This window comes from Ceratotherium simum, chromosome 38 (assembly GCF_057802395.1).
Source record: "Ceratotherium simum simum isolate JZ-2026a chromosome 38, ASM5780239v1, whole genome shotgun sequence".
In the NCBI taxonomy this organism is placed as follows: Eukaryota; Metazoa; Chordata; class Mammalia; order Perissodactyla; family Rhinocerotidae; genus Ceratotherium; species Ceratotherium simum.
Window position 1 is genome coordinate 24,030,510 of NC_141937.1, and position 25,734 is coordinate 24,056,243.

The window sequence follows — 25,734 nt, forward strand, 5'->3', positions numbered from 1 at the left end:
TGGCTGTTGGTCAATGGAGCGGCCAAACATGGCTGTACTCATGTCAAGACAACGTCTCAGGTAGATCTTACAGTGTTCTTGGTCTTTGGGGAGGTATAAAGGATCAGTACAGTCCTTTTTTTTTTTTGGTGAGGAATATTGTCCCTGAGCTAACATTTGTGCCAGTCTTCCTCTATTTTGTATATGGGGCACTGCCACAGCGTGGCTTGATGAGCAGTGTGTAGGTCCGCACCCGGGATCTGAACCTGCGAACACTGGGCTGCCAAAGCAGAGCTTGCGCACTTAACTGCCATGCCGCTGGGCCGGCCCTGAGTACAGTCCTTTGTAATACAGTTTAAAATTTTGATATCATGTGCTCCATTTACCCCTTCCTCGGCCTAAGGAATTTGGCATGTGTGTCTCCGGGATTCAGGGGGAGAGGATCCAGGGAAGGTTCCGTCGCTTCTTCTTCATCTCCTCTTTCTCCTCTTGGCCTCTCCTTAGTTTCTCTTGCTCCTCTGCTCTGACAGGGTCTGAAAGAAGAGACAAGGTAAACTGGGCCAGATATCCCTGAGTTCCTGTCTTGGAGTTAGACGTCCTGGAAAGGACATCCTCTTTAGAGGTGTAGGCAGGTGCATTTTGGGGAAGGATTTGCACAGGGCCTTCCTACTGCATAATTCAGCTTTACCCTCTCCCTCAACCCATCTCCACATAGCACGTTCTCACATTAACGAGATGAGATCCTCTCAGCCAGTCGGTAAACCTCTTGGCCATGGTCACAGCAAGATAGCTGAAGACTAACTCCTTCATGCTCTGTTTCCACGGCCCAGACATGCTCCAGTCCTGCATTCTTGCCTCTCGAGGCCGTGACTGGGCAGGATTCCCCATGGCTGCCTCTTCTTTTTGCTGCACCATCTCTCACCCCTCCTCTCTTTCCCCTTCAATGGACACAGAAGGAGGATCAGTAAGCCTGCCTTATAAGTAGATGTCTCTTACTCCCTTAATTATGTTCAGCCTGCTTATTTTAAAATCTTGTTTTCTCTCTTTTTTTTTTTTTGATAAATAATAATTCTGCTTTAGATAGCAGGGATTATCCAGTTTGTTTCTTTCTTTATGTGATCTAACTCTCTAGGTGCTTAGTTATTTTTTGGTCTGTGAACTCATATTTCCCTGGGGTTATCAACTCCTCTATCTTATGAACATTGTTAGGGCTCGAGGCCAGGCCCCAGTATTCTTCAGTTCTAGTGAAGAAGCAAAAGAGGGTGGACTGATCCAAGAGCAGAGAGACTCAAGCTCCTCAGAGCCATACTTGATCGCTGCCAACTGACCAGACAACGTTTCTGGTCATGGTTTCACCTCAGGGAGAAACACCATTGAGAAGAGTCTTTCCCTAGGCTTCCGGGAGTTTGGGAGGAGGTAATGGAGAAGCCAGCCTTGGTGGTCTAGTGGATAAGATTCGGCCACTGTGGCCCACGTTCGTGTTCCGGTCAGGGAACCACACCACCCGTCTGTTGGTTGTCACACTGTGGCAGCTGTGTGTGGCTGTGACGCTGAAAGCTATGCCACTGGGATTTCAAACACCAGCAGGGTCACCCGTGGGGGACAGGTTAGAGCAGAGCTTCCAGACTAAGAGACTAGGACGAAGGACCTGCCACCCACTCCCAAAAAGATTGGCCATGAAAACCCTGTGAATAGCAGCAGAGCACTGTCTGATATACTGCTGGAAGGGGAGAGGATGGTGCAGAAAGACCAGGCAGGGTTCCGCCCTGCTGTACACAGGCTCGCTAGGAGTCAGAATCTACTCAACAGCACTATCAACGATGGAGATGCATTAAGGTGGCAAATCAGTGGCATCTGTTTTCATCAGCTTCTCATTCCATCGGGGAGTCTGGGCTGTCCAGACATACCTCCTGGGCCACCCTCAGAATTTCTGCAGGGAAACATGGAGCAATGATTGCACCTGATTCCACCACGGTTCCCACTAGAAAAGGGGCAAAAACAGACTTTACAAAGTTTTTCCTCCAACTTCACCCTCTTCGTGCTACCTCCAAGTGTTCTCTGCTTCGGGCAACTCCTCCACCACCCACTAACTAGTCCCCACACACCAATCTAGAAAATCTGCAAACTCCTCAGGGTTTTCTCCTTTTGATTTTTGTTTCTAACTACATATTTATTGCAATTTCTTTTTTTCCCCTAGCTTTTTTGATGTATAATTGACAAATAAAATTGTAACATATTTAAAATGTACATTGTGGTGATTTGATATAAACATACATTGTAAAAGGATACCCACCACCCAGTTAATTAACACATCCATCACCTCACATATTTCTTTTTTTTTGATGAGAACATTTAAGTTCTACTCTCTTAGTAAATTTCAATTATACAATACAGTGTTATCAATGATAGTCACTTCTTATACATTAGATCCTCAGAACTTATTCATCTCATAACTGAAAGTTTATACACTTTTACCAACCTATCTCTATTTCCCCTACCCCTCAGTCCCTGGCAATCACTTTTCTACTCTCTGTTTCTAGGAGTTTGACTTTTTTTTTTAGATTCTACCTATAAGTGATACCGTGAAGTATTTGTCTTTCCCTGTCTGACTTATTTCACTTAGTACAATGCCCTTAAGGTCTATCCATATTGTCACATTTGGCAGGATTTCCTCCTTTCTTGTGGCTGAATAATATTCCTACATATATAGATCACATCTTCTCTATCCATTCATCCATTGACAGACATTTAGTTGTTTCCATGTCTTAGCTAATATGAATAATGCTGCCATGAACATGGGAGTGTAGATATCTCTTCGATATCCTGTTTTCATTGCCTTTGAATATACAGCCAGAAGTGGGATTACTGGAGTGTATGATAGCTCTATTTTTAATTTTTTTGAGGAACCTCCGTAGTGTTTTCCGTATCCTTGTCTCCTTGTTTTTATTGTTTCCTCTGAGTTGATAGCAGGAGGGAGCTGGAGTCCATGCTAGTTCAAGCTCCTGTCTTTTGATCTCTATTGCTCTCTCCCTGAACTCTTCTCTGCCCATCAATCCTCAAATCCCCCACAGTTTTTATCAGACTAATCCCTGGACATTCTTTAGAACTAAGTCTGCATGTTAATCCTGTAGAGAGATTTCCCCTCGCCCCCAATATGGGGTAGATGTTCTTCCTATGTGTTCCCGCTACAGCAGGAATTGGGTTCCTTGCTTTATATCTGAGACCACAGCACCCAGCAACGTGCCTTGATCATGTAAGTCCTCTGGAAATAACTATTTAATCAACCATAGAGCAGAGATTTACTATATTCACAGAAATTAAATTTTTGTAAACTTAATTACACTTGAATAAATGAAAGTGAGGCTGGCTGCTATGTTTTCTCTTCACAGGAGAGCTGTCGATTCACAGAGCAGTCTCTAACGATTTTGAAAGCTGTTGGAAATGTGATTGCTAGTTTCAAAGATAAGGGCAAACTTTCTGCAGCTCTGAAGGATCTACAAGCAGCTCACTACCCCGTACCCCTCCACAACAAGGAACTGACTGCGCAGCACTTCAGGGTGAGCGTGTTCAGGACATGATGCTCCTAGGAGGATACTTTCTATCTGAAATAGTGTACCTTATATTAGGTGACCCCCAAGTCAGAGCCTGAGAAAATATTTTGGATAGAGATAATTTATTTGAGAGGTGACTTTGGGAAGCAGAAATGAGGGAGAGAGAAGAATGAGATGAGAAAGAGAAAAGTATTCATTAAAAGATGTGATATTTACTGCTGTGGGCTACTGGGGCTCAATGGTCCAGAGTATCCTGATAAACTGTGTAGGACATCAGAAAGGTCCCACTGAAGGATGTGGAGATTGTGACACTTACACACCAACTGTTTTCCCATTGATAGATGGTTGCCCTCAGGAGCATTAACTTTCCTACAGTTAAAACTTGTGGCTCTGCTGGGGCTGAGTAGCATTCTGGCTTCACAGAAAGCTTTAAGGGAGTGAAACAAAGAGACTTCATGGTACCCCCAAGTCCATATTTTTCAACCTGGGCGCTGTTGACATCTTGGATGATTTTTGTTGTAGGGCTGACCTGTGCACTGTAGAATATATGGCAGCATGGTTAGCCACACCTTCTAGACACCAAGCATCCTGTTGTGACAGCTAAAAATTAATCTAGACATTGTCAATTGTCCCTTGGGGAATAACATTCCCAGATTTAACAAACAAAAATAGAAGGCACCCGGTTAGATTTTTTTTTTAATTAAATATTTTATTTTTTTTTAGAGCGGTTCTTGGTTCACAGCAAAATTGAGAGGAAAGTACAGATTTCCCATATCCCACCTTCCCCACACAGGCAGAGCCTCTCCCATTATCAACATCCCCCACCACGGTGGGGCAATTGTTACAACTGATGAGCCTACATTGACACATCATCGCCACCCAGAGTCCATAGCTTACGTTAGGGATCATTCTTGTAGTTGTATATTTTATGGTTTTGGATAAATGCATAATGACATGTATCCACCATTATAATATCATAAAGAATATTTTCACTGCCCTAAAAATTCTCTGTGTTCCACCTATTCATCCTTCCCCCACTCCAACTCTTGACAGCCACTGATCGTTTTACTGTCTTCCTAGTTTTGTCTCTTCTAGAATGTCATATATTTGGAATTATATGGTATGTATCCTTTCCATATTGGCTTCTTTAACTTAATAATATACATTTAATGTTCCTCTATATCATTTCACGCCTTGATTGATAGCTCATTTCTTTTTAGCACTAAATAGTATTCCATTGTCTGGGTGTACCGTAGGTTATTTATCCATTCGCCTACTACAGGACATCTTCGTTGCTTCCAAGTTTTGGCAATTATGAATAAAGCTGCTATAAACATCTATGAATAGGTGTTTGTTAGTTTTGTAAGAAACCACCGAACTGTTTTCCAAAGTGGCTGCACCAATTTTCATTCCCACCAACAATGAATGAGAGTTTCTGTTGCCCTACATTGTCACCAGCATTTGGTGTTGTCAGTGTTCCAGATTTTGGCCATTATAATAGATGTGTAGTGCTATCTCGTTGTTGTGTTAATTTGCATTTCCCTGATGATATATGATGTGGGGCATATTTTTGTATGCTTATTTGCTATTTGTATATCTTCTTGAGTGAGGTGTCTGTTAAGATATATGGCCCATTTTTTAATCAGATTGTTTGTTTTCTTATTGTTGAGTTTTAAGATTTCTTTGTATATTTTGGATAATAGTCCTTTATCATATGTGTCTTTTGCAAATATTTTCTCCCATTCTATGGCTTGTCTTCTTATTCTCTTGGCTTTTTCTTTCACAGAGGAAAAGTTTTTAATTTTAATAAAGTCCGGCTTATCAATTTTTTCTTTCATGGATTATGCCTTTGGTGTTGTATCTAAAAAGTCATTGCTATACCCAAGGTCATCTAGGTTTCCTCCTATGTTATCTTCTAGGAGTTTTATAGTTTTGCATTTTACATTTTGGTCTGTAATCCATTTTGAGTTAATTTTTGTGATGTGGATAAGGTCTGTGTCTAGAGTCATTTCACCCAGTTAAGTTTTAATTTCATATAAACAAATAGTATGTGCAATATATAGGACATACTTATATTAAAAATTATTTATACAAAAAATTCATTTTACCGGTTATTCCAATTTAACTGGGTATTGGGTATTGTTCGATAGAAATAATTAAAAACAAAATCTCCTCCAAACCAAGAAAACCTCCTCACAAAGGTAGAAGAGAAAGAAGATAATTTTATTGTGGAATAAGCATTAAACTATAATTTGACATTCATCACAGGCAATCCACTAAAGAGATTACAAAGACAGAAAGAAATCTCACACTTTTGCATAGCCAAGCAAATGTCACCCATTACATACATGTTCTCAAGATAAACTATAACTAGTACTCCAGTAAAAGGACTTGATAGCACCGTTCCTCACACATAATGATTCCTAAATTCACTTGGTATTTGGAGTGGTTATCTGCATTAGCTAATTTGCTTTACTCAAATGAAAAATAAACTTCTCATATCTTTATGACAAAAGGTAGTTTTGCAATCTGGAGACAGGTGCCCACCAAAGTTAGGCTCCTTCCCTCCACAGAAGCTGGGAGATAGAGGTGCATCTCCCTTGATGATTACTTTTCAAAGAGATGGTTCCCAGGTTCCTGCAAAAGATATTCCTGAATCTTAAAGCTAGCAAGAGGCATATTTAGCTTTAAAAAAAATTTATATACATTTCAAAGAGAGAGAGAGTAGGAACTTAGAATGACGAGTTTTCTAAAGTAAATGCTCTAAGAAAAGGGAGGGGAGGAGTCTCTTCCCTTATTTTCCATGGGGAGAATTAAGCCTCTCATTTTTTATTTGTACTTGCCCTTATAGCGTCTTGTATTTTATCTGGCAACCCTACCTGAGATGATGGAAATAACTCCCAATTGAGAACCACTCGCCTAGGGCGTGAGTAATATACAAGAAATGTCTGCCACGATCTCCTCTTGAACAAGTCTGATCGGGCCTCCCTAGGTGACCTCTGTCATCCGCTCTTCAATGTGGTGGCTCTAGGTGCCTCAGGGTGGTGGTCCCCAAGCTCTAAAAGTGATTAAATCACTCTACGACAAGAAACCTCTATTGTCCACTGCTACAGCTGGCCCCAAGGTCATAATTGGTATTCAACATCTCTCTCCTCTACCACGCATTTTAGTTTTCCCTTTCTTCCCACCAAAGCTTCATCTGATCTAGTTGTTTGCCTGGTAGGTGACACAGACCATCAATCCTGATGGATACAAGACCTTGATTGTCTTACTCTCATTAGGCCATGATTGCTGCAATTAATCATTCACCGTGGAAGCACCAAGAACTATCCCAGCAAATTCAGACATAATTCTTCCTGTTCCCATTTTGTAGCAGAAACCCTATTCTCCTCCCCTCCACTGTTATATTAGTTCCTTTTTTTTTTTTTTTCCCTGTTTATCCACTAGGATGAGGAACTCAAAGCAACCAGGCATATGTCATAGTTAAGGTTTATTGGAAATCGTATTGTGTTCCCTTGCGGAAACATTCCCTGTCATCCACCTCCAGGAATTAGGTCCTCCAATCTAGCAAACTCCTTGATGTGGGGACAGAAAACATTAATTATTGCAAATTGGCCATTGGAAATGATGATGAGAGAGACCCATCCTACTTCCAATTGCTAAATCCCATCTCGATATGTTTTAATTGTTACAGACATAGTGCTACATATTGGTCTTCGGTTCTGCACGTATATACTGCATCCTGGGAGACACTGCCTCAGTTCTGCAGGGTGTCATCTCCATGCTGACTTCTGAGCTGAACCTTTTATATGCCATTCCAATCTGCCAAGAATTTTATCAATTTTATCTGTGGTGTATGTTAGGACCAATGGGTCCTAAACATTCCTCAGTGGTTAAGTCTTCACTGTATAATGTGACCCTTGGTCCAAGGGGATGTATGGCTGGACCCCTTATTTGTAAATCAAATTTTCTATAACCCCTGGAAATGATGCTGACAGAAATACTGAGGACAAAGAAAGCAAACTCATATCTGAGGTAGATGTCAATTCTAATAAGGTATTGCTGCCCTTCCTGGGTAGAAGTCCACTGAAATCAACTTGTCACCAAGTGGCTGACTGGACTCCATAGAGGGTGATACAATACCAAAGGAGTCAGTTTCTGCTGCTGACAGATTAGACAGCTAAGCCTGTGTGAAAAAGAGCCTATGCTGTTGGGCCATTCATGGGCACCATCCCTGCTACCAAGATTACTTGTGCGTGAACCTATTGTTGCTAGCCCAAATCTAATCAGTGAGGGCCTTTGTGAGTGCATCATTTACATAAAAGGAAGCTATTTTGGTAATGAAACATCTCTATATTATGCTTTGATAATTACACAGCCAGGTAACATTTTTCAGAGAGCCATGTCCCATAAATCAGTTGTAGACGGATCAGGTGCATCATACTATCTGTATCCCACAGATGAGGATTCACTCACTAGTAAATAACTTTAGTGTATTTGCTGGGAGGTCTTCCATTAGCATATTTATAACAGAGTTGGACCAGGTGATCTTTCTTTCTTTCCTGGGGTGCCCAAATCTCCTGCAGATCCCTCTCTTGCTTTGGATCCCACTCAAAGCTGGTGGTTTTATGAGTCACTCAATAAATTCATTGGAATAATATTCCCCAAAGCAGAATATTCTACTACCAAAATCCAGAGAGGACCATCGAGTACTGACCTCTTTCTTAATTGCGATGTCTTATCCTTTACCCAGCATGCCCAGCCCTCTGGACACCTAAAATCTCCACTGATGTGGTAAGTTCATGGATCTCTGTAGGGTTTATTCCTCACTCTCTGGCATGCATGTGTCTTAATCAGGAATTCAGAGTACTGGCCCCTTTCTGCCCACGGGTTTGAGTTGACTGTTGTCATCAACATTCACGTGTAGACCTTCACACACTGCAGAATGTCAAGATGATCAAGCGCTCTGAACACTCAACTGTAACAGAGAAGAGGAGGATTAACATAATTATGTATTTTTCTTATTTTTATCTTAGATGTTGAAATATTTGGGGCATTTTATCAGCATGTCACAGAAAACACATCTAACTCATTTAAGCCACAACAAGGAGCTGTATGTGTTGATTTATTATAAGGATACAGGGACATCTTCTTGACACCTAAAGATAAGAAAGACTCAATGAAGAACTTCAGAGAGGGAACAGAAGGCCCTTAGAACTGAACTTCTCCCTTTTTTCCTACTTTTCCCTACTCCTAAATTCTCATCATGGAAAATATGGCTCCTGCATTTTACATCCCTTTCCCATATGAGGCCAGTTTAGAATGTCTTGATCCTGATTTCCAATTGTTGGTCAAAGCGACAATGATTTGCTCAGGTTGGGTTAGTTGCTTGCTCAAAGGCTTGTCCACTATTGCCAGCTGATGGGCAGGTACAAATATAGACTGTGGGAATAGGTCCCTGTTTCTAAACGTATGGGGAGGGGTAAGGAGTTGTCAGGAAAAAATGGACTAAGCAGGAAGTACAATAGTCATATGCCTTTGAAGGGCAATGTATTTAGCCAATTCTAACATGCACATTTCTTTTCACACTTTAACACCAGAATGAAATTAGAGTGTGTCTTATAAATGGTAGTTCCTTATAATCGTTGCTAGCCAGGTGGCCTCCAGAATTCTCTACACAGGCATGGACTTGTTCATAAGGGTTCATATTGTCACTGCTTTAAAACAAATACATGTATTGTTTGATGAAAGCCTAATCCTTAATGGAAGAGAATTAAATGGCATAATAGAGCCTCTCAAAGAAACATGAAAGGAAAAGGATTTTCCTCACACCAGAATGACTCCCCCAGGGCTCAGGAAAAGAGAGAAAGGGAGAGGTGTGATTGGCTAAAAGTCACCTCAAATAGTACCCCAGGGTCCTACGTAATCCACCAAGAACATTACCCCCTGTGGACATACAAATAACTGAAAGAAAACCAGCAGAAATGTGTCGTGGCTTGGTTGTTACTCTCAGTAGCATGACTGGATAAATGGAATCCTCAGCATTCCAGGATAAAAACCATGAAAAAATTTGGAGCAAGGAATATGTGTTCTTGTTGTTGTCTAAAAACCGTCCGTCAGTTCTCTTTGGTAAGATCAAGGATGAGTCAGCATCAACACTTACTGAATGGGGGTCAGATGCTTGAAAGAAACCCCAGGGAGAAAACTCGAATGCTCTTTAGGCAATGATGCATCTTCAAAGCTTTTGACAACATGAAGGACAAAACTGCACAGGAAAACGCAGATGTTAAGCACTTTCAAAAAGTGATTTACAAGACTAGGAGTTTGAATATGAACAGTTTTGAAATACTTAACCAACTTATGTGACTTATTTTTTCATGTGTGTTTCAGCGTGACATGAAAAAGCTATGTCCAACTAAATCTAAAAGAGCTTTTCAATAAGAAGTCAATACTTAGGATGAGAAAGTGATTAAAAGCTCTAAGTAGCATATTTTCTTTCTTGTGGCACGTGAAATAATAATGTGTCTTACAATGGACAGCATCTCAGAATCAATGAAATATTGTATTTAATGTGCTTAAACACAAGGACCATATTTTCTGTCTTATGCTATATCTCCTCGACCAGTTTAATGTTATATTTTGATTGAGTGTACGTGACAAACATTGTTGTACTGATTAAATTTTATTAAATTAAAAATGGTCAAATGATAAATAATTTTGGCCTCTTACTGAGTGCGACTTTGAAGAGTCTTCTGTTAGATTGTGTGTATATCTGAGAAATATGCATATTTTTTACTTTTTAGAGTAGCGAAAGATTTTTTAGAGTTTCTCTGACCTCTAGGTCAGAATCTAGGTAATGGTATTAACCAAGGTAATGGTATTTTCTTGGTTTAAAAAAATATACTAATGTATTTTATCTTTTTCAGGTTTTTCATATATCTCTATGGCGTTTAGTGAAAAAAACTCAAATGACAAAACCTCCTCCAAACTTCAAGTTTGCGTTCCGTGCGATGGTTTTGTACTTAGACTTTCTTGATTCCTCCTTGGAAGACGTTTCTTTAGGTACTGATTGATTTAGATATTTAGATATAGGGATTCCTAGCCTTATATAAGAAATAATTTGAGAAAAGTGCAGACAGAGCATTTGTGGTGCGGACAGAACAGATCTGCATCAACAGTTGTGGAGTTCAAGCTGTGCCCCGGGAGGCTCAGAGGGTTCCAAGGTTCTGCGAAGTCTCCCTGACCCCACATACTTCCAGAGGAGCGCAGAATTCCCCTGTTTTATTTGTCTCTGACCTTAAAAAGGAGGAAAGTCACTAATCTATACAGAAAGATTGGAGGAATTCTGGGAAGATCCTCTGATCCAAAGAACCTTCCCTTCCTCATCTCTGGATGCTCTGTTGCCACCATTGTAACATTTTCTTTCAATTTTGAAAGAAATCTCTTGCCACCTTCACAGAAGAATCAATCAATTCACTACAACGTCAATTAAGTGTGTTTCCTTTCTCCAGAATGTTTACATTCTAAAGAGGACCACCTACAGAGGGCCACATTAAACATAATGACAAAGCTGTCATTGTGGCACATTATGTGTCCAAGGACTTTAGTAGTTAAAGGTGTTGAAAATTGGGGAAGGAGTCAAATATATCTTTCAGTCCAAAGTTTGTTTTTCTCTTTCCAGCGGAATGGGTAGACGTGAAATATTCTGTGCCACCAAGTGATAAAGAGTATTCTCCTGAGGAAGTAGCAGCAGCAACTAAAATTCAAGCCATGTGGAGAGGGACTTATATCAGATTGCTTATGAAAGCTAGAACACCAGGTATGATTTTTCAATCATTTATAAAATGAACTTGTGTATACAAGAATGAATATTAGTTTGTGTTAATGAAAAGTGTTTTAGAGTCATCCTACCTTGTAGCTCGGCTAATTATTTTTAATTCTATAAGTACCGAAATTCCTTGAGATCAGGATGCATATCAGCACACCAACTCGCTTGTTCCCAGAATTTAGCACAGTGCCTGGTACAGAGTAAGCATACCACAAATACTTGCTGAAAGAATGAACGAATGAATGAGTGAATGATCAGCTATGTTTTCCCAATCTATTGTGAGTTCTTTAAAAACAGGGAAACTGGTCTTTTCCTCTATACATCCCCGGTGCCCACTAGAATGCTGCAGCAGTCAACTTCAGCTAAACTGTAGATATTTTTACATTTCTTGACCGTTTTTCAAAGAAATGCATGAATGAGTGAATGAAGGAATGAATTGAATGAAGAAACTTCCATGTATGTCCACAGCGATATACATTTAGAAGGCATAAAATGCATTTCAAGTGTATGATTATATTTATTAAATAAATAATATTTATGAATATGAAATAAACTATTTTGTGAAAAGATCTATTTTGTCAGCTTAAAATAAAATGCTACAGAGGCCAAAATTATATTCAATTATTTTCATTCTGCTTTTTTTTTTGGTTGACATTTTTTTTTTTTGATGAGGAAGATCAGCCCTGAGCTAACATCCATGCTAATCCTCCTTTTTGCTGAGGAAGACTGGCTCTGAGCTAACATCTATTGCCAATCCTCCTCCTTTTTTTTCCCCAAAGCCCCAGTAGATAGTTGTATGTCATAGTTGCACATCCTTCTAGTTGCTGTATGTGGGACGCGGCCTCAGCATGGCCAGAGAAGGGGTGCGTCGGTGTGCGCCCGGGATCCAAACCCGGGCCGCCAGTAGCGGAGCGCGCGCACTTAGCTGCCAAGCAACGGGGCCGGCCCCAAGTTGACATTTTCTTAAGCAAAGCTTTACTTCCAATGGAAGTCTTAGAGTATATTGAAACCTTTTGTTGTAAAAATGTCTCTATTTGAAACATTTAATGAGAATCATCAAAATGTTCATCTAAGCAGTAAAAACTACACAAATGTAAAACAAACAAACTACATTGCATGTTTTGTGATAGAAAAATATTACTGTTGCCTGATTTTTATTTTTTTCTATTAGAAAAAATAATTATAAATTCGTCAAATAAAATATATGGTAAAATATACTTTTTATTGTCCATATATGCTGTAAAAATTATATTCATGCAACGATTTTCTTTCTCTTTATAGAGAAAAAGCTTGAACAATAATACTGTTTTAATAGTGCTGCATTTCTTTCACTCAGCACGTATTTATTGAATAACTCTTGTGTGTACAGCACTATTCTAGCTTCTGGCCTTATATAAATCAGGAAATCTGAGGAGGTTTATGCTCTGAAGAATCTTGTGTTCTGGTGGTGGTAGACATTCAATAGACAAATAAATATGTTAAGATATCAATTTCAGATACTGGTAAATACTATGAAGAAATTAAGATAGGATAATTAGAAAAAAAAGTCAGGTTCTGACATGTCAAATTTGTTACTTACTATGGATTTGCATTTTTCTTGGCAAATCATCTACTTTTAAGCCATTTGTAGATTATGCTTTAGATTGAGCTTTAGTGGGATCCTATTAGTCATTGCTTTTTACAAAAATTAGATGGATTATTTTTTCTGATTTAAGAGTTTTCTTAAGAAATTTTTAGTGTGGTAAAAGATCTGGTGTAAACTCTTTGATGAGTATCTTCAATTAGATCAAAGAACGTTTTGTGATTTTTAAACTAACGATGAAGGGAACGAGCATAAAGTGGTGAGCAGAGCTCTCAACTAGAGGCTTATAGCTTTATATTTTAAACATGATTTTGCTGCTAATAAAGACTGTGACTCTGGATACCATGTTAATCATGAGTTTCAACATCATCATCTGTAAAAGGAGGGCTTTGAACAAGATGATCTTTCACGCACCTTACAGCTGCTATATTGTTATTTTTTGTTGTTGCATTTAGACACAAAGGAAAATACCAGTGTTGCAGATACTCTTCAAAAAATTTGGGCTATATTGGAATTGAATATAGAACACTATGCGATTTCTCTCTTAAGGTAAAACAGCATAATGATATTTCTTGTTGCGGTATCTTGGTACCCTGCAAGTTTCAATTCAAATGCTACCATGTTCATTGAGTTTTCTGTAATTACTGCAGCTGGAAACACTCCATTGCTTCTGAACTTCCACAATATTTTGTCTGAAACGTTTCTGTGGTGTTTACTAGTTTTTGTTTGTCTTAATTGCACTTATCTAAAATTCTAAGCAGAAGACCTCTGAGAAGCAGAACAGAGTTTCTTGAAGTCTTAAGGGACAGAGAAGACAAAGTTAGCACTTAGGACCTGCTGGAGGATGGGGAGGGTGGTCGAGACTCCAGTAAACAGAGTTGTCAGTTGAAATCCCTGGAGGGCAAAACTCTAGAAACAGAGACAAATCAGAAGAAGATTGACTCTTGGGAAAACTGCATTCTAGCCACAAACTATGTCCAAGAGGCAGGATAATCTGAAGAAAACTAAGAGAAAAGTATATATATATATGAAAGAAGCAGACTCTCTGGTGGTGTTGGAGTTAGCAGACAAAATCTCTAACATTAGGTGTAAAGGAAATGCCGAAGAAAATAAAGAATAAAGAAAAAGCACATAGAAGAAAAGTTTAGATTACTAAAGCACAGTCAAATGTAAATTACATAAATAAAATGTTTAATAACTTAAATCAAAAACTTATTACTGGATTTCACAGCAGATTAGGCAGAACAGAAGAAGAGCTTAGTGAACTGGGAGATAGGTCAATTGAAAAATATTCAAACTGAAGCACAAGGGAAAAGGAGTGGATAATAAGGAAAGAGAAGAAGAGATATGGGCAATATCCTCAGAAAGTCTAGTATTTTTGGAATTTTAGTCCCAGAATGTAAAAAGATAATAGCTGAGAACTTTCCACAACTGTTTACAGATGATATGTAGAAAATACCAAAAAAAAATCTACAGAGAAATTATTAGAATTAATGAGACAACTAAGAAAATTTGCTGGATACAAGGTCAATATAAAATAACAATTGTATTTCTATTTATAAGCAAGAGACAAATAGAAAATTGTATATGAAAATATATTAAAAAATTAAATAACCTAGGGGCCACCCGGTTCAAAGAACTATGGGCTGAAGTTTCTCTGCATTTGCCCCCTGGAAGGCTGTGGCATATTCCAGAACACGATGGAAGTGATGTGAGAGATCCTCCGGGTCCTGTCCCTCCCACTCTGCCAGGAAGTGGATCTAGCCTCAGAAACACCAGTAGTCTAGAGTCTTTTATATAATGTCTTGGGTATTAGCTGGAATGTAAGCCATTATAGCCGTAGAAAATTGTTCTCTATTAGAGTCTAGAAAGCCTTTAAATCCTATCCTTATCTTAGAATGGTAGTGGATCCCATTACAGTGAATTCCCTATGTGGCCTGCTTAGGTCCTGTGTTGGCTAAGTCAACGCCCATGCTTAGATTAGGCCATTCCCCATGTGATTGATGGTGGTTCTCTGCAGGGACAGACCACTGCATTGTAGTTCCCAGTTAGGGTGATCAGGTTATTTATTATCCAAACTGGGGCACTTTTAAGTGGAGAGAGGGAGCACTATTAATAATTATACCAAGACTATGAGCATACACTAGGACTGCCCACGCAAACCAGGATACATGGTGAGTCTGTTCTTGTGATTATTTTAAAAGACTTAAAACCCTTCCAAGTATAAACCTATCAATTTCCTCCCACTACAAAAGACCAATGATCAAAGGGAGCATGTGAATCTATCCTCCATGAGAATCTCCATGGCTTTGCTTCCCACTGACAGTACAATTAAACCATCTGCCTTCTAGAAACCAAGAACACCTCTAGCTCTGTCTAGATCTCTAATAGAGAACAATTTTCTACGGCTATAATGGCATACATTCCAGCTAATACCCGAGACATTATATAAAAGACTCTAGATTACTGATGCTTCTGAGGCTAGATCCACTTCCTGGCAGAGTGGGAAGGACAGGACCCGAAGGATCCCTCACATCATTTCCATCGTGTTCTGGAATATGCCACAGCCTTCCAGGGGGCAAATGCAGAGAAACCTCAGCCCATAGTTCTTTGAACCGGTGGCATGTACCACTCCCTCATGCACCAGAAATCATGTAGAAGGAAAATTGGCACTCTCGCCTTGTTCGTGGTCTTAGGGTTTTTTTAAATTTATTTTTCCAAATCTATTTGTTACTTTAAACTCCATTCTAGTATCAATTCTCTATGTCAATTTCATCAATCCAGCCAACAATGCACTACAGTATTTTATGCTATTTTTTGCCTATTTCTTTTTTGTAAATAAAACTTACTGTAAATTTTGTTTTTGCCATTAGTACTTAAATTCTTTTTACGTTTCTAGACTAATGTTTAAAAGCAAATGCAAGTCTATTGAATCTTATCCATGCTATCAAGATGAAGAAACGAAGGTTGTTTTTGCTGACTATACTGTGACATATCCTGACCAGCCACAAAACAGTTGGTTTATAGTATTCAGGTGAGGCTATCATATATTGGGAAGTGATGTCACCTTTAAATGGCATGCAGTATTTATGTGTGTAGAGCTTTATTTATGATAGTAGTAAAAGTAAGAACTTTTAGGTTACTTTTACAACTTAGTTAAAATTACTTCCACATCTGCTATGCATAATATCTTTATGTGTACCTTGTAGTTATTTGGAACTTTAAACTTTTTTTTATTTCTTAGCATCAAACCTAATTTCAAATTTTCTTTACAATTCGTGTCAAGGGAAAATTCATGGTTTTGTAATTACAGAGAAACATTTTTGGTTCCTCAAGATATGATTTTGCTTCCCAAAGTATATACTACGCTTCCAGTCTGCATCGTCCACGTTGTTAATAACGACACAATGGAACAAGTGCCGAAGGTGTTCCAAAAAGTGGTGCCCTATCTTTATACCAAAAATAAGGTAGGTGTCAATTTTATCCTCCCCATGTGATAGAAGGGCAGTGAGAAGCCAGCACCTTGTAGAGGCTGCAGGAGAAGTTAGAGCCGATGTGCTTTCAATCTACTTAACAGAGGAATAGGGTCCTGGTCTTTCCCCATAGAAGTCCCATGTAACTGACAGCAGGAGGTACTTAATGTGAGTGATAGAACATTCACCTCTCAGCCCTATTCTTTCTTCTCTCCAAAGAAAGTATGACAAAAGGAAAGCATTGGGAATTTTCATTATTAAAATCACAAAATCGTCCAAACCCTTAACATGGAAATGGTTCCAAAGAGCTCATTTAGTCCGATTCCTAAACCAAATCTGCTGGCTGTCTCAGCTTCCCACTGGGCTTTCATTCTATTCCTATGTATTTCGGAAGACTGTGATTACACAGCCACTCACCACCCACCACCTCCAGTCTTTTCTTGGGCTACACAGCTTCCTTCCAAGGTTAAAAAACCTAATAGTCCTTTTGAGTTGTTTTAGGGATTTTTTTTGAATAAGACTTTATTTTTTAGAGCAGTTTTAGGTTCACAGCAAAATTGAGAGGAAGGTACAGAGATTTCCAGCTACACACTCTGCTCCTATACGTGCATAGCCTCCCTCATTGTCAACATGCCCCACCAGACTGTACATCCATTACAATTGGTTAACCTACATTGACACATCATTATCACCCAAAGTCCATAGTTTACATTATGATTCACGGTTGATGTTGTACATTTTGTGGTGTTGAACAAATGTAAAATGACAAGTATCCGTTATTATGATATCATAAAGAGTATTTTCATTGCCCTAAAAATCCTCTGTGTTCCACCTCTTCATCTCCCCTCCTCCAACCCCCGGCAACCACTGATCTTTTTACTGTCTCCATAATTTTGCCTTTTCCAGAATGTCTTATAGTTGGAATCATACACATGTAGCCTTTTCAGATTGGCTTCTTTCTCTTAAAACATGCATTTAAATTTCCTTCATGTCTTTTCATGGCTTAATAGCTCATTTCACGTTAGCGCTGAAGAATATTCCATCATCTGGATGTCCCACAGTTTATTTATCCATTCACCTACTGAAGGAGATCTTTGTTGCTTCCAAGTTTTGGCAGTTATGAATAAAATCCATCCACATCCATGTTTGTGTGGATGTAAGTTTTAAACTCCTTCGGGTGAATACCATGGAGCACAGTTGCTGGATCGTATAGTAAGAATATGTTTAGTTTTGGAAGAAACCACCAAACTGTCCTCTAAAGTGTCTATACCATTTTCCATTCCCACCATCAATGAACGAAAATTCCCATTGTTCCACATCCTTGTCAGCATTTGGTATTGTCAGTGTTCTGAATTTTGGCCCTTCTAATAGATGTGTAGTGGTATCTCGTTTTTAAAATTTTTCTGATGACATAAGATATGGAGCATCTTTTCGTATGCTTATTTGCCATCTGTATATCTTCTTTTGGGAGGTGTCTATTAAAATCTTTGGCCCATTTTTAAATCAGGTCGTTTGTTGTCTTATTGTTGAGTTTTAAGAGATTTTGTATATTTTGTATAACAGTCCTTTATTGCCTGTATCTTTTGCAAATATTTTCTCCCATTCTATGGCTTGTCTTCTTCTCTTGACATTTTCTCTCACAGAGCTGAAGTTCTTAATTTTAATGAAGTCCAACTTATCAATTCTTTCCTTCAGGGATTTTGCTTTTGATGTTGTATCAAAAAGTCGTTGCTATACCCAAGGCCATCTAGGTTTTCTCCCGTTGTCTTCTAGGAGTTTTATAGTTTTTCATTTTACATTTCGGCCTGTAATCCACTTTGAGTTAATTTTTGTGAAGGGTGTAAGGTCTGTGTCTAGATTCTTTCTTTTTTTTTGTTGGTGAAGAAGATTGGTCCTGAGCTAACATCTGTGCCAATCTTCTTCTATTTTGCATGTGGGACGCCGCCACAGCATGGCTTGATGAGTGGTGTATAGGTCCACGGCCGGAGTCTGACCCCGTGAACCCTGGGCTGCCGAAGCAGAGCCTGTGAACTTCACCACTACGCCACCGGGCCGGCCTCTAGATTCGTTTTTCGCTTGTGTGTATACGTTGTTTCAGCACCATTTGTTGAAAACACTATCTTTGCTCCACTGTATTGCCTTTGCTTCTTTGTCAAAGACCTGTTAACTACGTTTATGTGGGTCAGCTTCTGGGATCTCTATCCCATTCTATTGATCTACTTGGCTATTCTTTTACCGATACACCACTGTCTTGATACTACAGCTTTACAGTGAGTCTTCAAGTCCGGTAGTGTCGGTTCTTCAGCTTTTGTTCTTCTCTTTCGTTATTGTGTTGGCTACGCTCGGTCTTTTGCTTCTCCAATATAAACTTTAGAATCAGTTTGTTGATGTCCATGAAATACGTTGCTAAGATTTTGGTTGAGATTGCATTAACTCTATAGATCCAGTTAGAAAGAACTGACATCTTCACAATATTGAGTCTTCCTATCCACCAACATGAAATATTTCTCCAATTATTTAGTTCTTCTTTGATTTCATTCATCGGAATTTTTTAGTTTTCCTAATATATATTTTGTATGTATTTCATTATATTTACACCTAAGTATTTCATTTTTTGGATACTAACGTAAATGGTTTTGTGTTTTAAATTTCAAATTCTGCTTGTTCGTTGTTGGTCTGTTTTAGGGATTTTAGGAAACTTTTAAAGAATCAGGGCAAGTAAATTCTTAATGAAATCATTTAATCCATTTGCTATATATACAGATGTGTGTATAAATATTTTTAAAACTTGACATTTTTCTAATGAATTTTTTACTGTTTCATTATAATAAAAAACTCATATATGTTTTATTAAAACTTTATCATTTTTTCTATTATTTTTCATGAGATATAAATTTTCTTGTTATTGTAATATGATTTTACTAAATTTGAAGATATTGCCAAATTGTAATTTGGGCTTAAATTATTTTTAGTTTGTGTTTGGCACATTTAATTCACATTTACATTTTATGATAAAATCTGATAAACATCAGTATTTTTGTGTGCAGTTATCTATATTTGGAATTATTATATACCTAAACATAATTTTTGAAAACTCTCTTAAAGTCAGTGCATCAATATATTATTTTTTGTTTAATTTCTTTTGAAAGGGTATTCATATTACACTTAAAAATATAATTATTTGCTAATGAATCAATTTTTGTACTTCAAACATGTATTTATGAACTTTATTTGACCCTAATACAATTTGATCCTACATACAATTTCCTTTTGCACTATATTTATTCTCCCCCATGTCTTAGTAAATAGCAATTTATTAAAAAGTACAATATTGGGAAATTTGTCTATAAACTTCACTTCTCCGCAGCAGAATACTTTGGGTTAAACCAAACACTATAGGAGAGAGCTAATTCTTCAGTAACAAACATGTCTTCACACCAGAAACAATTGATAGGTTATTTTTTGAATGTTTGGTTTGTCATGTTTGACCTGGATTTCCTTTTGAGTATAAAATTTTATTTAGAAATTATATAAAAAACATTTAATTTAATAGGAGCTCAAAACTCCCACAAGTCAGTACAGAAAAGATGATTTCATTCAAAAGGAGACTCTATCAAGGTCATAGATGTCATCAAATTCAGCAAGTGGGCTCTTTACTTCACTAGATAAGTATACTAAAATAGCCATTGATGCTTAATTTTGGTAGGGACATTTAAAGGCTTTTTGGTTGAACCAAGTAAGAATCTGATACTTATTGACATCTAGCATACTTTGTTTGGGTTTGGTTTGGTTTCTATTTATTAACTCCAGTGAAGACCTCCCTCCCTGGACTAAGTTTCAATTTGGGCAGTAACTCTAAATGATGCATTTGAGTGAATATGCAGAACAACATTTTATCTCCGTTTAACTATTATTTATAAATTGCAAATTCAGGATTGCAATAACCTTAGCCATACCCTTTCTCTAATACCTCCTCTCTTCTACCCTCTCATTTGAGTTCTTTTAGAAAAGAACGGAGAGAATGGAGAGGAGAACGTCGGGCTTTATGAACAGAAAGCTAGCCTCAGTGGTCCCTTTTGTGGTATAGTTCTCCTCTCTTCATGATTCTATGAATGTTTCTCCAAATTATCTATATCCCGTCTGAAATGTAGTTCCCAAAACTGAATGCAGCTTCGAAAGGGAATTCCAACCCACCCAAATGTAAGGAGAATCACTACTCCATTGTTTTGTAGCCCATGATTGCACTAGCATTTTGTCACTTGGAAGGCATTTTGACACATATATAGCCTATTTTAGGTCAACATTTTCCAGTGTATGTCCATGGAACTAGTGTCCTTCAAGATATTAATTTGTTTTATGTAAAAACAAAAAAGTAGTGTTCTAAGGTTAAAAAAATTAAAACGCAGGGTTAAATATTTATTCCTTCAGAACTGTTTGCTGTAATTTTTTCATAATTTTTCAAAGACCGTAGACTGTGATTCGGAATACTCCTCTATGAAGTTTCTCAGTACTCAGTACTGTATTATGTTGCTCTTTTACTCAGGAGTCTTGAAGTTGTTTGGAACAACCAGGTCCTCTCTTAAAATCCTATCACAGATTTGGCTTTAGACTTTCATTTCCCAATATCTATCTTTCCATTTTATAACTCTTTTTCCCTCTCGAAATTATTCTCTAAGCCTAGATGAACACAAAATCAGAGTCACGTAATTTTGTTTTGCTTCTTTAATGCATTAGCACTACAAGCTCAAATAATAATGAAAACAGCAATAAATCTGTGCATTACACTTTGCAGGTAAAAATACTTTAGCATACATGATTTATCTTCTTTTATTCCTTGCGCCAAACATAATGTCATCAGGTCCTTATTGGTGTTGCAATTCTCATCTTATTATTGATACTGGCATTCTGATTAATATTCCTAGACATTTATTTCATGTTATGAATTCATTCTGTCTTGTGTATTTCTAATTTTTGTTTCTGGAAATCCAAACACATCAGAGAGCTTCCTCTGCATCGGAAAGCAACTGGAATACAAATCTATATTTTTCTTCCTTATGAGAAGTGTCTGGAATTATAAACTCAGAATTACTTTGAAATTTTATATCTCATTAAGTTATCATGCTCTTGCTTCACTGACTTCTTGGCCAGATGTCCAATCATGTAGAACCAGGAGATTACCCTCTCTGATGTTATCACTCTCCCAGGTTCCTTAGCTGCTTCTCTTCTCCCTCCTAAAGAGCTCACCTCCAGATTCACATCCAGGTTCCACGGAACCAGATCTGCTGACAATCTGATAGCTTTACCTGCCAATTGTCATTCTGCGGGAACTACATTTTCATCAACTCTTGTGCTTTTCTCATCTCGTATTTAGAAAGATGACTCTGAGAAGACAGAGAAATCAAGTAGGAAGCTATTGGGCTATTCCAGGATCTGCCTTAGGAAGCATTAGAAGAATTAGAGGAAAACGTAGTATTCATCTACCACAGTTAAGCACTTTATTTTATAGCTAGGGGACCACACACACAAAAAACATGAGTCATTCATTTTCTCTGAAAATATGTAAGATGGCAGTTTCTAAAAGGGATTTCAAAACATAATGCTAGTCATTTGACATCTATCAAGAGATCTTGGAATCTTTATGTATATCAAGTTAGTAAAGCATTTTCGTACTGTGAAACCATATATTGTACATTTGAGAGCTACATTTGTAACTTCCTTCTGCATAATTTTTCTTTCCTATAGAAAGGGTACACATTCGTGGCTGAAGCATATACTGGTAACTCAGCAGTACCATCCTCACGATGGAAACTACGCCTCATGGGTCCCTATCATCCATTCCCCTGCCTCTCTCGAGACCCTCCATGCAACACCTTCACCATAAACGAAATCAGAAATTACTACGTACCCAATGATAAGAAGATTTTATTCAGGTATAAGTAAATGACAGAAGAGGCAATGCATTCCTTTTAAAACATTAATATTTTTATTTTATTAAATATTTTATTTTAAATCCTAGTATCATTAAAAAATAATAAATTTCATAGTAAGCTCCTGAGTCAATTTTGAATTTCAATTTCTACATGCTTTCGGAAACAATTAATTTAGAGAGTAACGGGATTCTATAGATGTTATACAGGATCAAGCCCGTGTGGTTGCATGTAATGGTAATGAGATTTTCTTAGTCTTCATCCTATTTGACTTTTTTTTTTTTTTTTGCAGTGCTCCTGGGATTGATTTATTTGTTGTGGTAAAAATCACAGAACATAAATTTACCATCTTAACCCACTCTTAACTGTACAGTTGTGCAACAGATCTCTACAACTTTTTAATTTTACAAAACCGAAATTCTGTACCCATTGAAGAACTTCCCAATTCCCCCACCACCCCAGCCCCTGCAACCACCATTCTGCTTTCTGTCTCTATGGGTTTGACTACTCTAGTTACCCCATACTAGTGGAATCATGCAGTATTTGTCTTTTTGTGACTGCTTTATTTCACTTAGCATAATGTCCTCAAGGTTCATCCATGTTGTAGCATGTGACAGGATTTCCTTCTTTTAAAAGACTGTTAAATATTCCATGGTACGTATACACCACATTTTCTTTATTCATTCCTCTGTTGTTCATCCTATTTGACTTTTGTTAAACATTCTTCATGACGTTCTTTCCTCTTATTATTTTCTCCTTGTTCTGCTTCATCTCTGGTCTCTTGTGTGAGTTTCTCTTGGTCTGCCAATTCAACCTTCTCGTCATGGTTATCTGTTCACTCTCCATGAATAGCCTCATCATGGACTCCACTCTCTTTCATTAATCAGTCCTTTTGATTCAATTCTAACATACCTCTCATCTCTATGCCCTCGTCTCTACTCTCAGTGTCCCACCAGTAGTTCTTCAGGGCCTCACTATATTTTCTCTATAGAAATGTTGTATTTCTTGAATCCATGACTCCATTATATTCCCTTTTCTCACTCTCTCTTTCTCTCTCCTTATTCATTTACATATCCATCCTTTACTATCAGAGTAGTTACCTTTCTAACACACACATTTAAATGTGATTTTCCTTATTTAAAATCTTTGGCAACTTTCCATTCCCATAGAATAAAATACAAACCACGTAGCATGATAGTCAGCCCTCTTGCCCAGCCACCAGACCCACAGTGCTCTCTTTTGATGGAACCAGGCACCATCTCCTGACATACATGCCATGTGATTTTATTTTTCTAATGTCTTTCCTCTCATCTTTTGATATCCTATCTCCATTTCTCCACCTAGCAAAGTCTATCACTTTTAATGATGATTTTCAATAGTCAAATCCATTGTGCTTAAACCTCTAAATATAATTAGTTGGTCGTGGTCATATTTCTATAGTTCTTTCTTCTTTTTGAGTATATGACATATCAAATTTTAGCTGGTTACTCTCGTATCAGCCTCTGTGAGAATTAACATTTATTAAAGGAAGGAACCACATCTTAGCAATATAAGACCTAGCATAGTGCCTGATACATAATTGGCCTTCATTAAATATTTGTTGTTATTAAATAAATTGTTAGAATTATCATCTCTTTTTCATGTATATCATTCTACACAGAAAGTTTGGAAAATATATAAATATATTATTAAGGAAATAAAAGTCACCCATAATCAAAAAACCTAGAAACAATCATTATTATTATTCTACTATAATTTCTTATAGTAATTTTTCTAGTTACAGCTTAACATTATTAAAATTATAACACAGTTACAGTTTTATAATCTGTCCTTTTTACTTAACATTATAGTGTGAGCATTTCCCAATGACATTAAGACATTTTATGAACTCTTTGTCATGATTGCCTAGTAATCATTCATATGGATATATAACAATTTACTTGGTTATTGGTTATTCCTTATTGTTACAAATTTCCATTTCTATTTTTTCAATGGTATTACTAGAGATGTGGTGGGCATATTTTATTGTATACTTTAAAGTAAATTCCTGATTATTTCCTAGGGATTTATTATATTAAAGAAACTATATGTTTTAGAGACTCCATACATATTGGTAAATTGATTTAAAAAATCTAAGTCTTTTTGACAGTATATAAACAAATAATAATTTATTGTATTCTGGCTGATTTTTCCCTGTAATTCTTACTTATTTGTACTTTTAAACTTTTTGCCCTTTAAAAAACATACATACATTTTCGTAATGAAAAAAATCAGCAATAAAATTAAATTAGAGAACAATATATACAGTATATCCCAAGTATATTTTCTTACGTTTATATTTGTTTATATATTTTATATGTAGGTAGAAGTTTAGAGAAAATGCTGAAAGAAAACACATAAACTGAAGGCAATAGGGTGAAAGATTCTGTTTTTAATCTGCCTGCTTCTTGTAATATATTTGTGTATCACCCATTAGGAAGAAAGCAAGAAAAAGCAGGAAAGAAGGAAGGAAACATACCAGTTAGTAAAAATAAAAAATTAGAAATAACGACTGCGATACAATATTTTAACTCCTATGGTAAAAAACCATTGTATCACCTAGCAGGGCCACCAATAGACTAGGAAGTTACACTTAACGTGAGACCTAAATTAGTCCTAGAAGATAAGGTGGGGTGGTGGGAGCTGAGTGGGAGGAGGTGAGGAGGAAGTGTTTGACTAGCATATGTGAACGCTCAGAAATTAAAGAGCATATGACCTTTTCAGGAAACTAGAGACATTTGTTTTGTTTGCAAAGTGGGGTTCTACGGTGCTATGACAGACAGTAAGGCAGGAGAGGTTGGCAGAGCCCTTTCCTGAGGGCCTCATAAGACAAGAGATTTAGATTTTAACTTAGAGGCAATGAGATGCTTTGAAGGATTTTAAGAAAAATGGCATTAATAGACTTGTGTTAAAACTTTGTCTGCTAACCATAAATTGAAAAAGTACTTTAAATATAATTTCTAAGAACAGAAAAAATGTTAGAACCATATTCTTGTGAAATTATATTAAATCATAAAAGGTACAGAATATGAAAAAAAAAAACCTCATTCAGAAGATTGCAGCATGTTGAATGGATGAAGGAGAGCATAGCTGGCGACAGGGAGCTTCAAAATAACCCAGGTGTGTGATAATGGCAACCTGAAGTCAGTCAGAGTGTTCGGTTCCCAGGGCTGCCATAACAAAGTCCCACAAACTGGCAAAGTAGGTGGCTTAAACAACAGGCATTTATTGTCTCACAGTTCTGGATGCTAGAAGTTGGCGATCAAGGTGTCAGTGGGGTGGGTTCCTACCGAGGGCTGTGAGGGAGAATCTGTTCCAGGCCTTTCCCCTAGCTCTGGTGGTTTGCTAATCATCG

At 37.5% G+C, this 25,734-nt stretch overlaps 1 protein-coding gene across 1 annotated transcript in view; it reads left to right on the forward strand.

Moving 5' to 3' along the window:
* Nucleotides 1–25,734, forward strand: part of ADGB (androglobin) — a 174,749-nt gene that overhangs the window by 99,094 nt on the left and 49,921 nt on the right. The window contains exons 20-26 of the mRNA XM_087425200.1: nucleotides 3,369–3,536; nucleotides 10,457–10,592; nucleotides 11,212–11,349; nucleotides 13,396–13,489; nucleotides 15,840–15,974; nucleotides 16,254–16,407; nucleotides 22,156–22,343. Coding sequence (XP_087281326.1) covers nucleotides 3,369–3,536; nucleotides 10,457–10,592; nucleotides 11,212–11,349; nucleotides 13,396–13,489; nucleotides 15,840–15,974; nucleotides 16,254–16,407; nucleotides 22,156–22,343 — 1,013 coding nt within the window. The remainder of the gene's footprint in view (nucleotides 1–3,368; nucleotides 3,537–10,456; nucleotides 10,593–11,211; nucleotides 11,350–13,395; nucleotides 13,490–15,839; nucleotides 15,975–16,253; nucleotides 16,408–22,155; nucleotides 22,344–25,734) is intronic.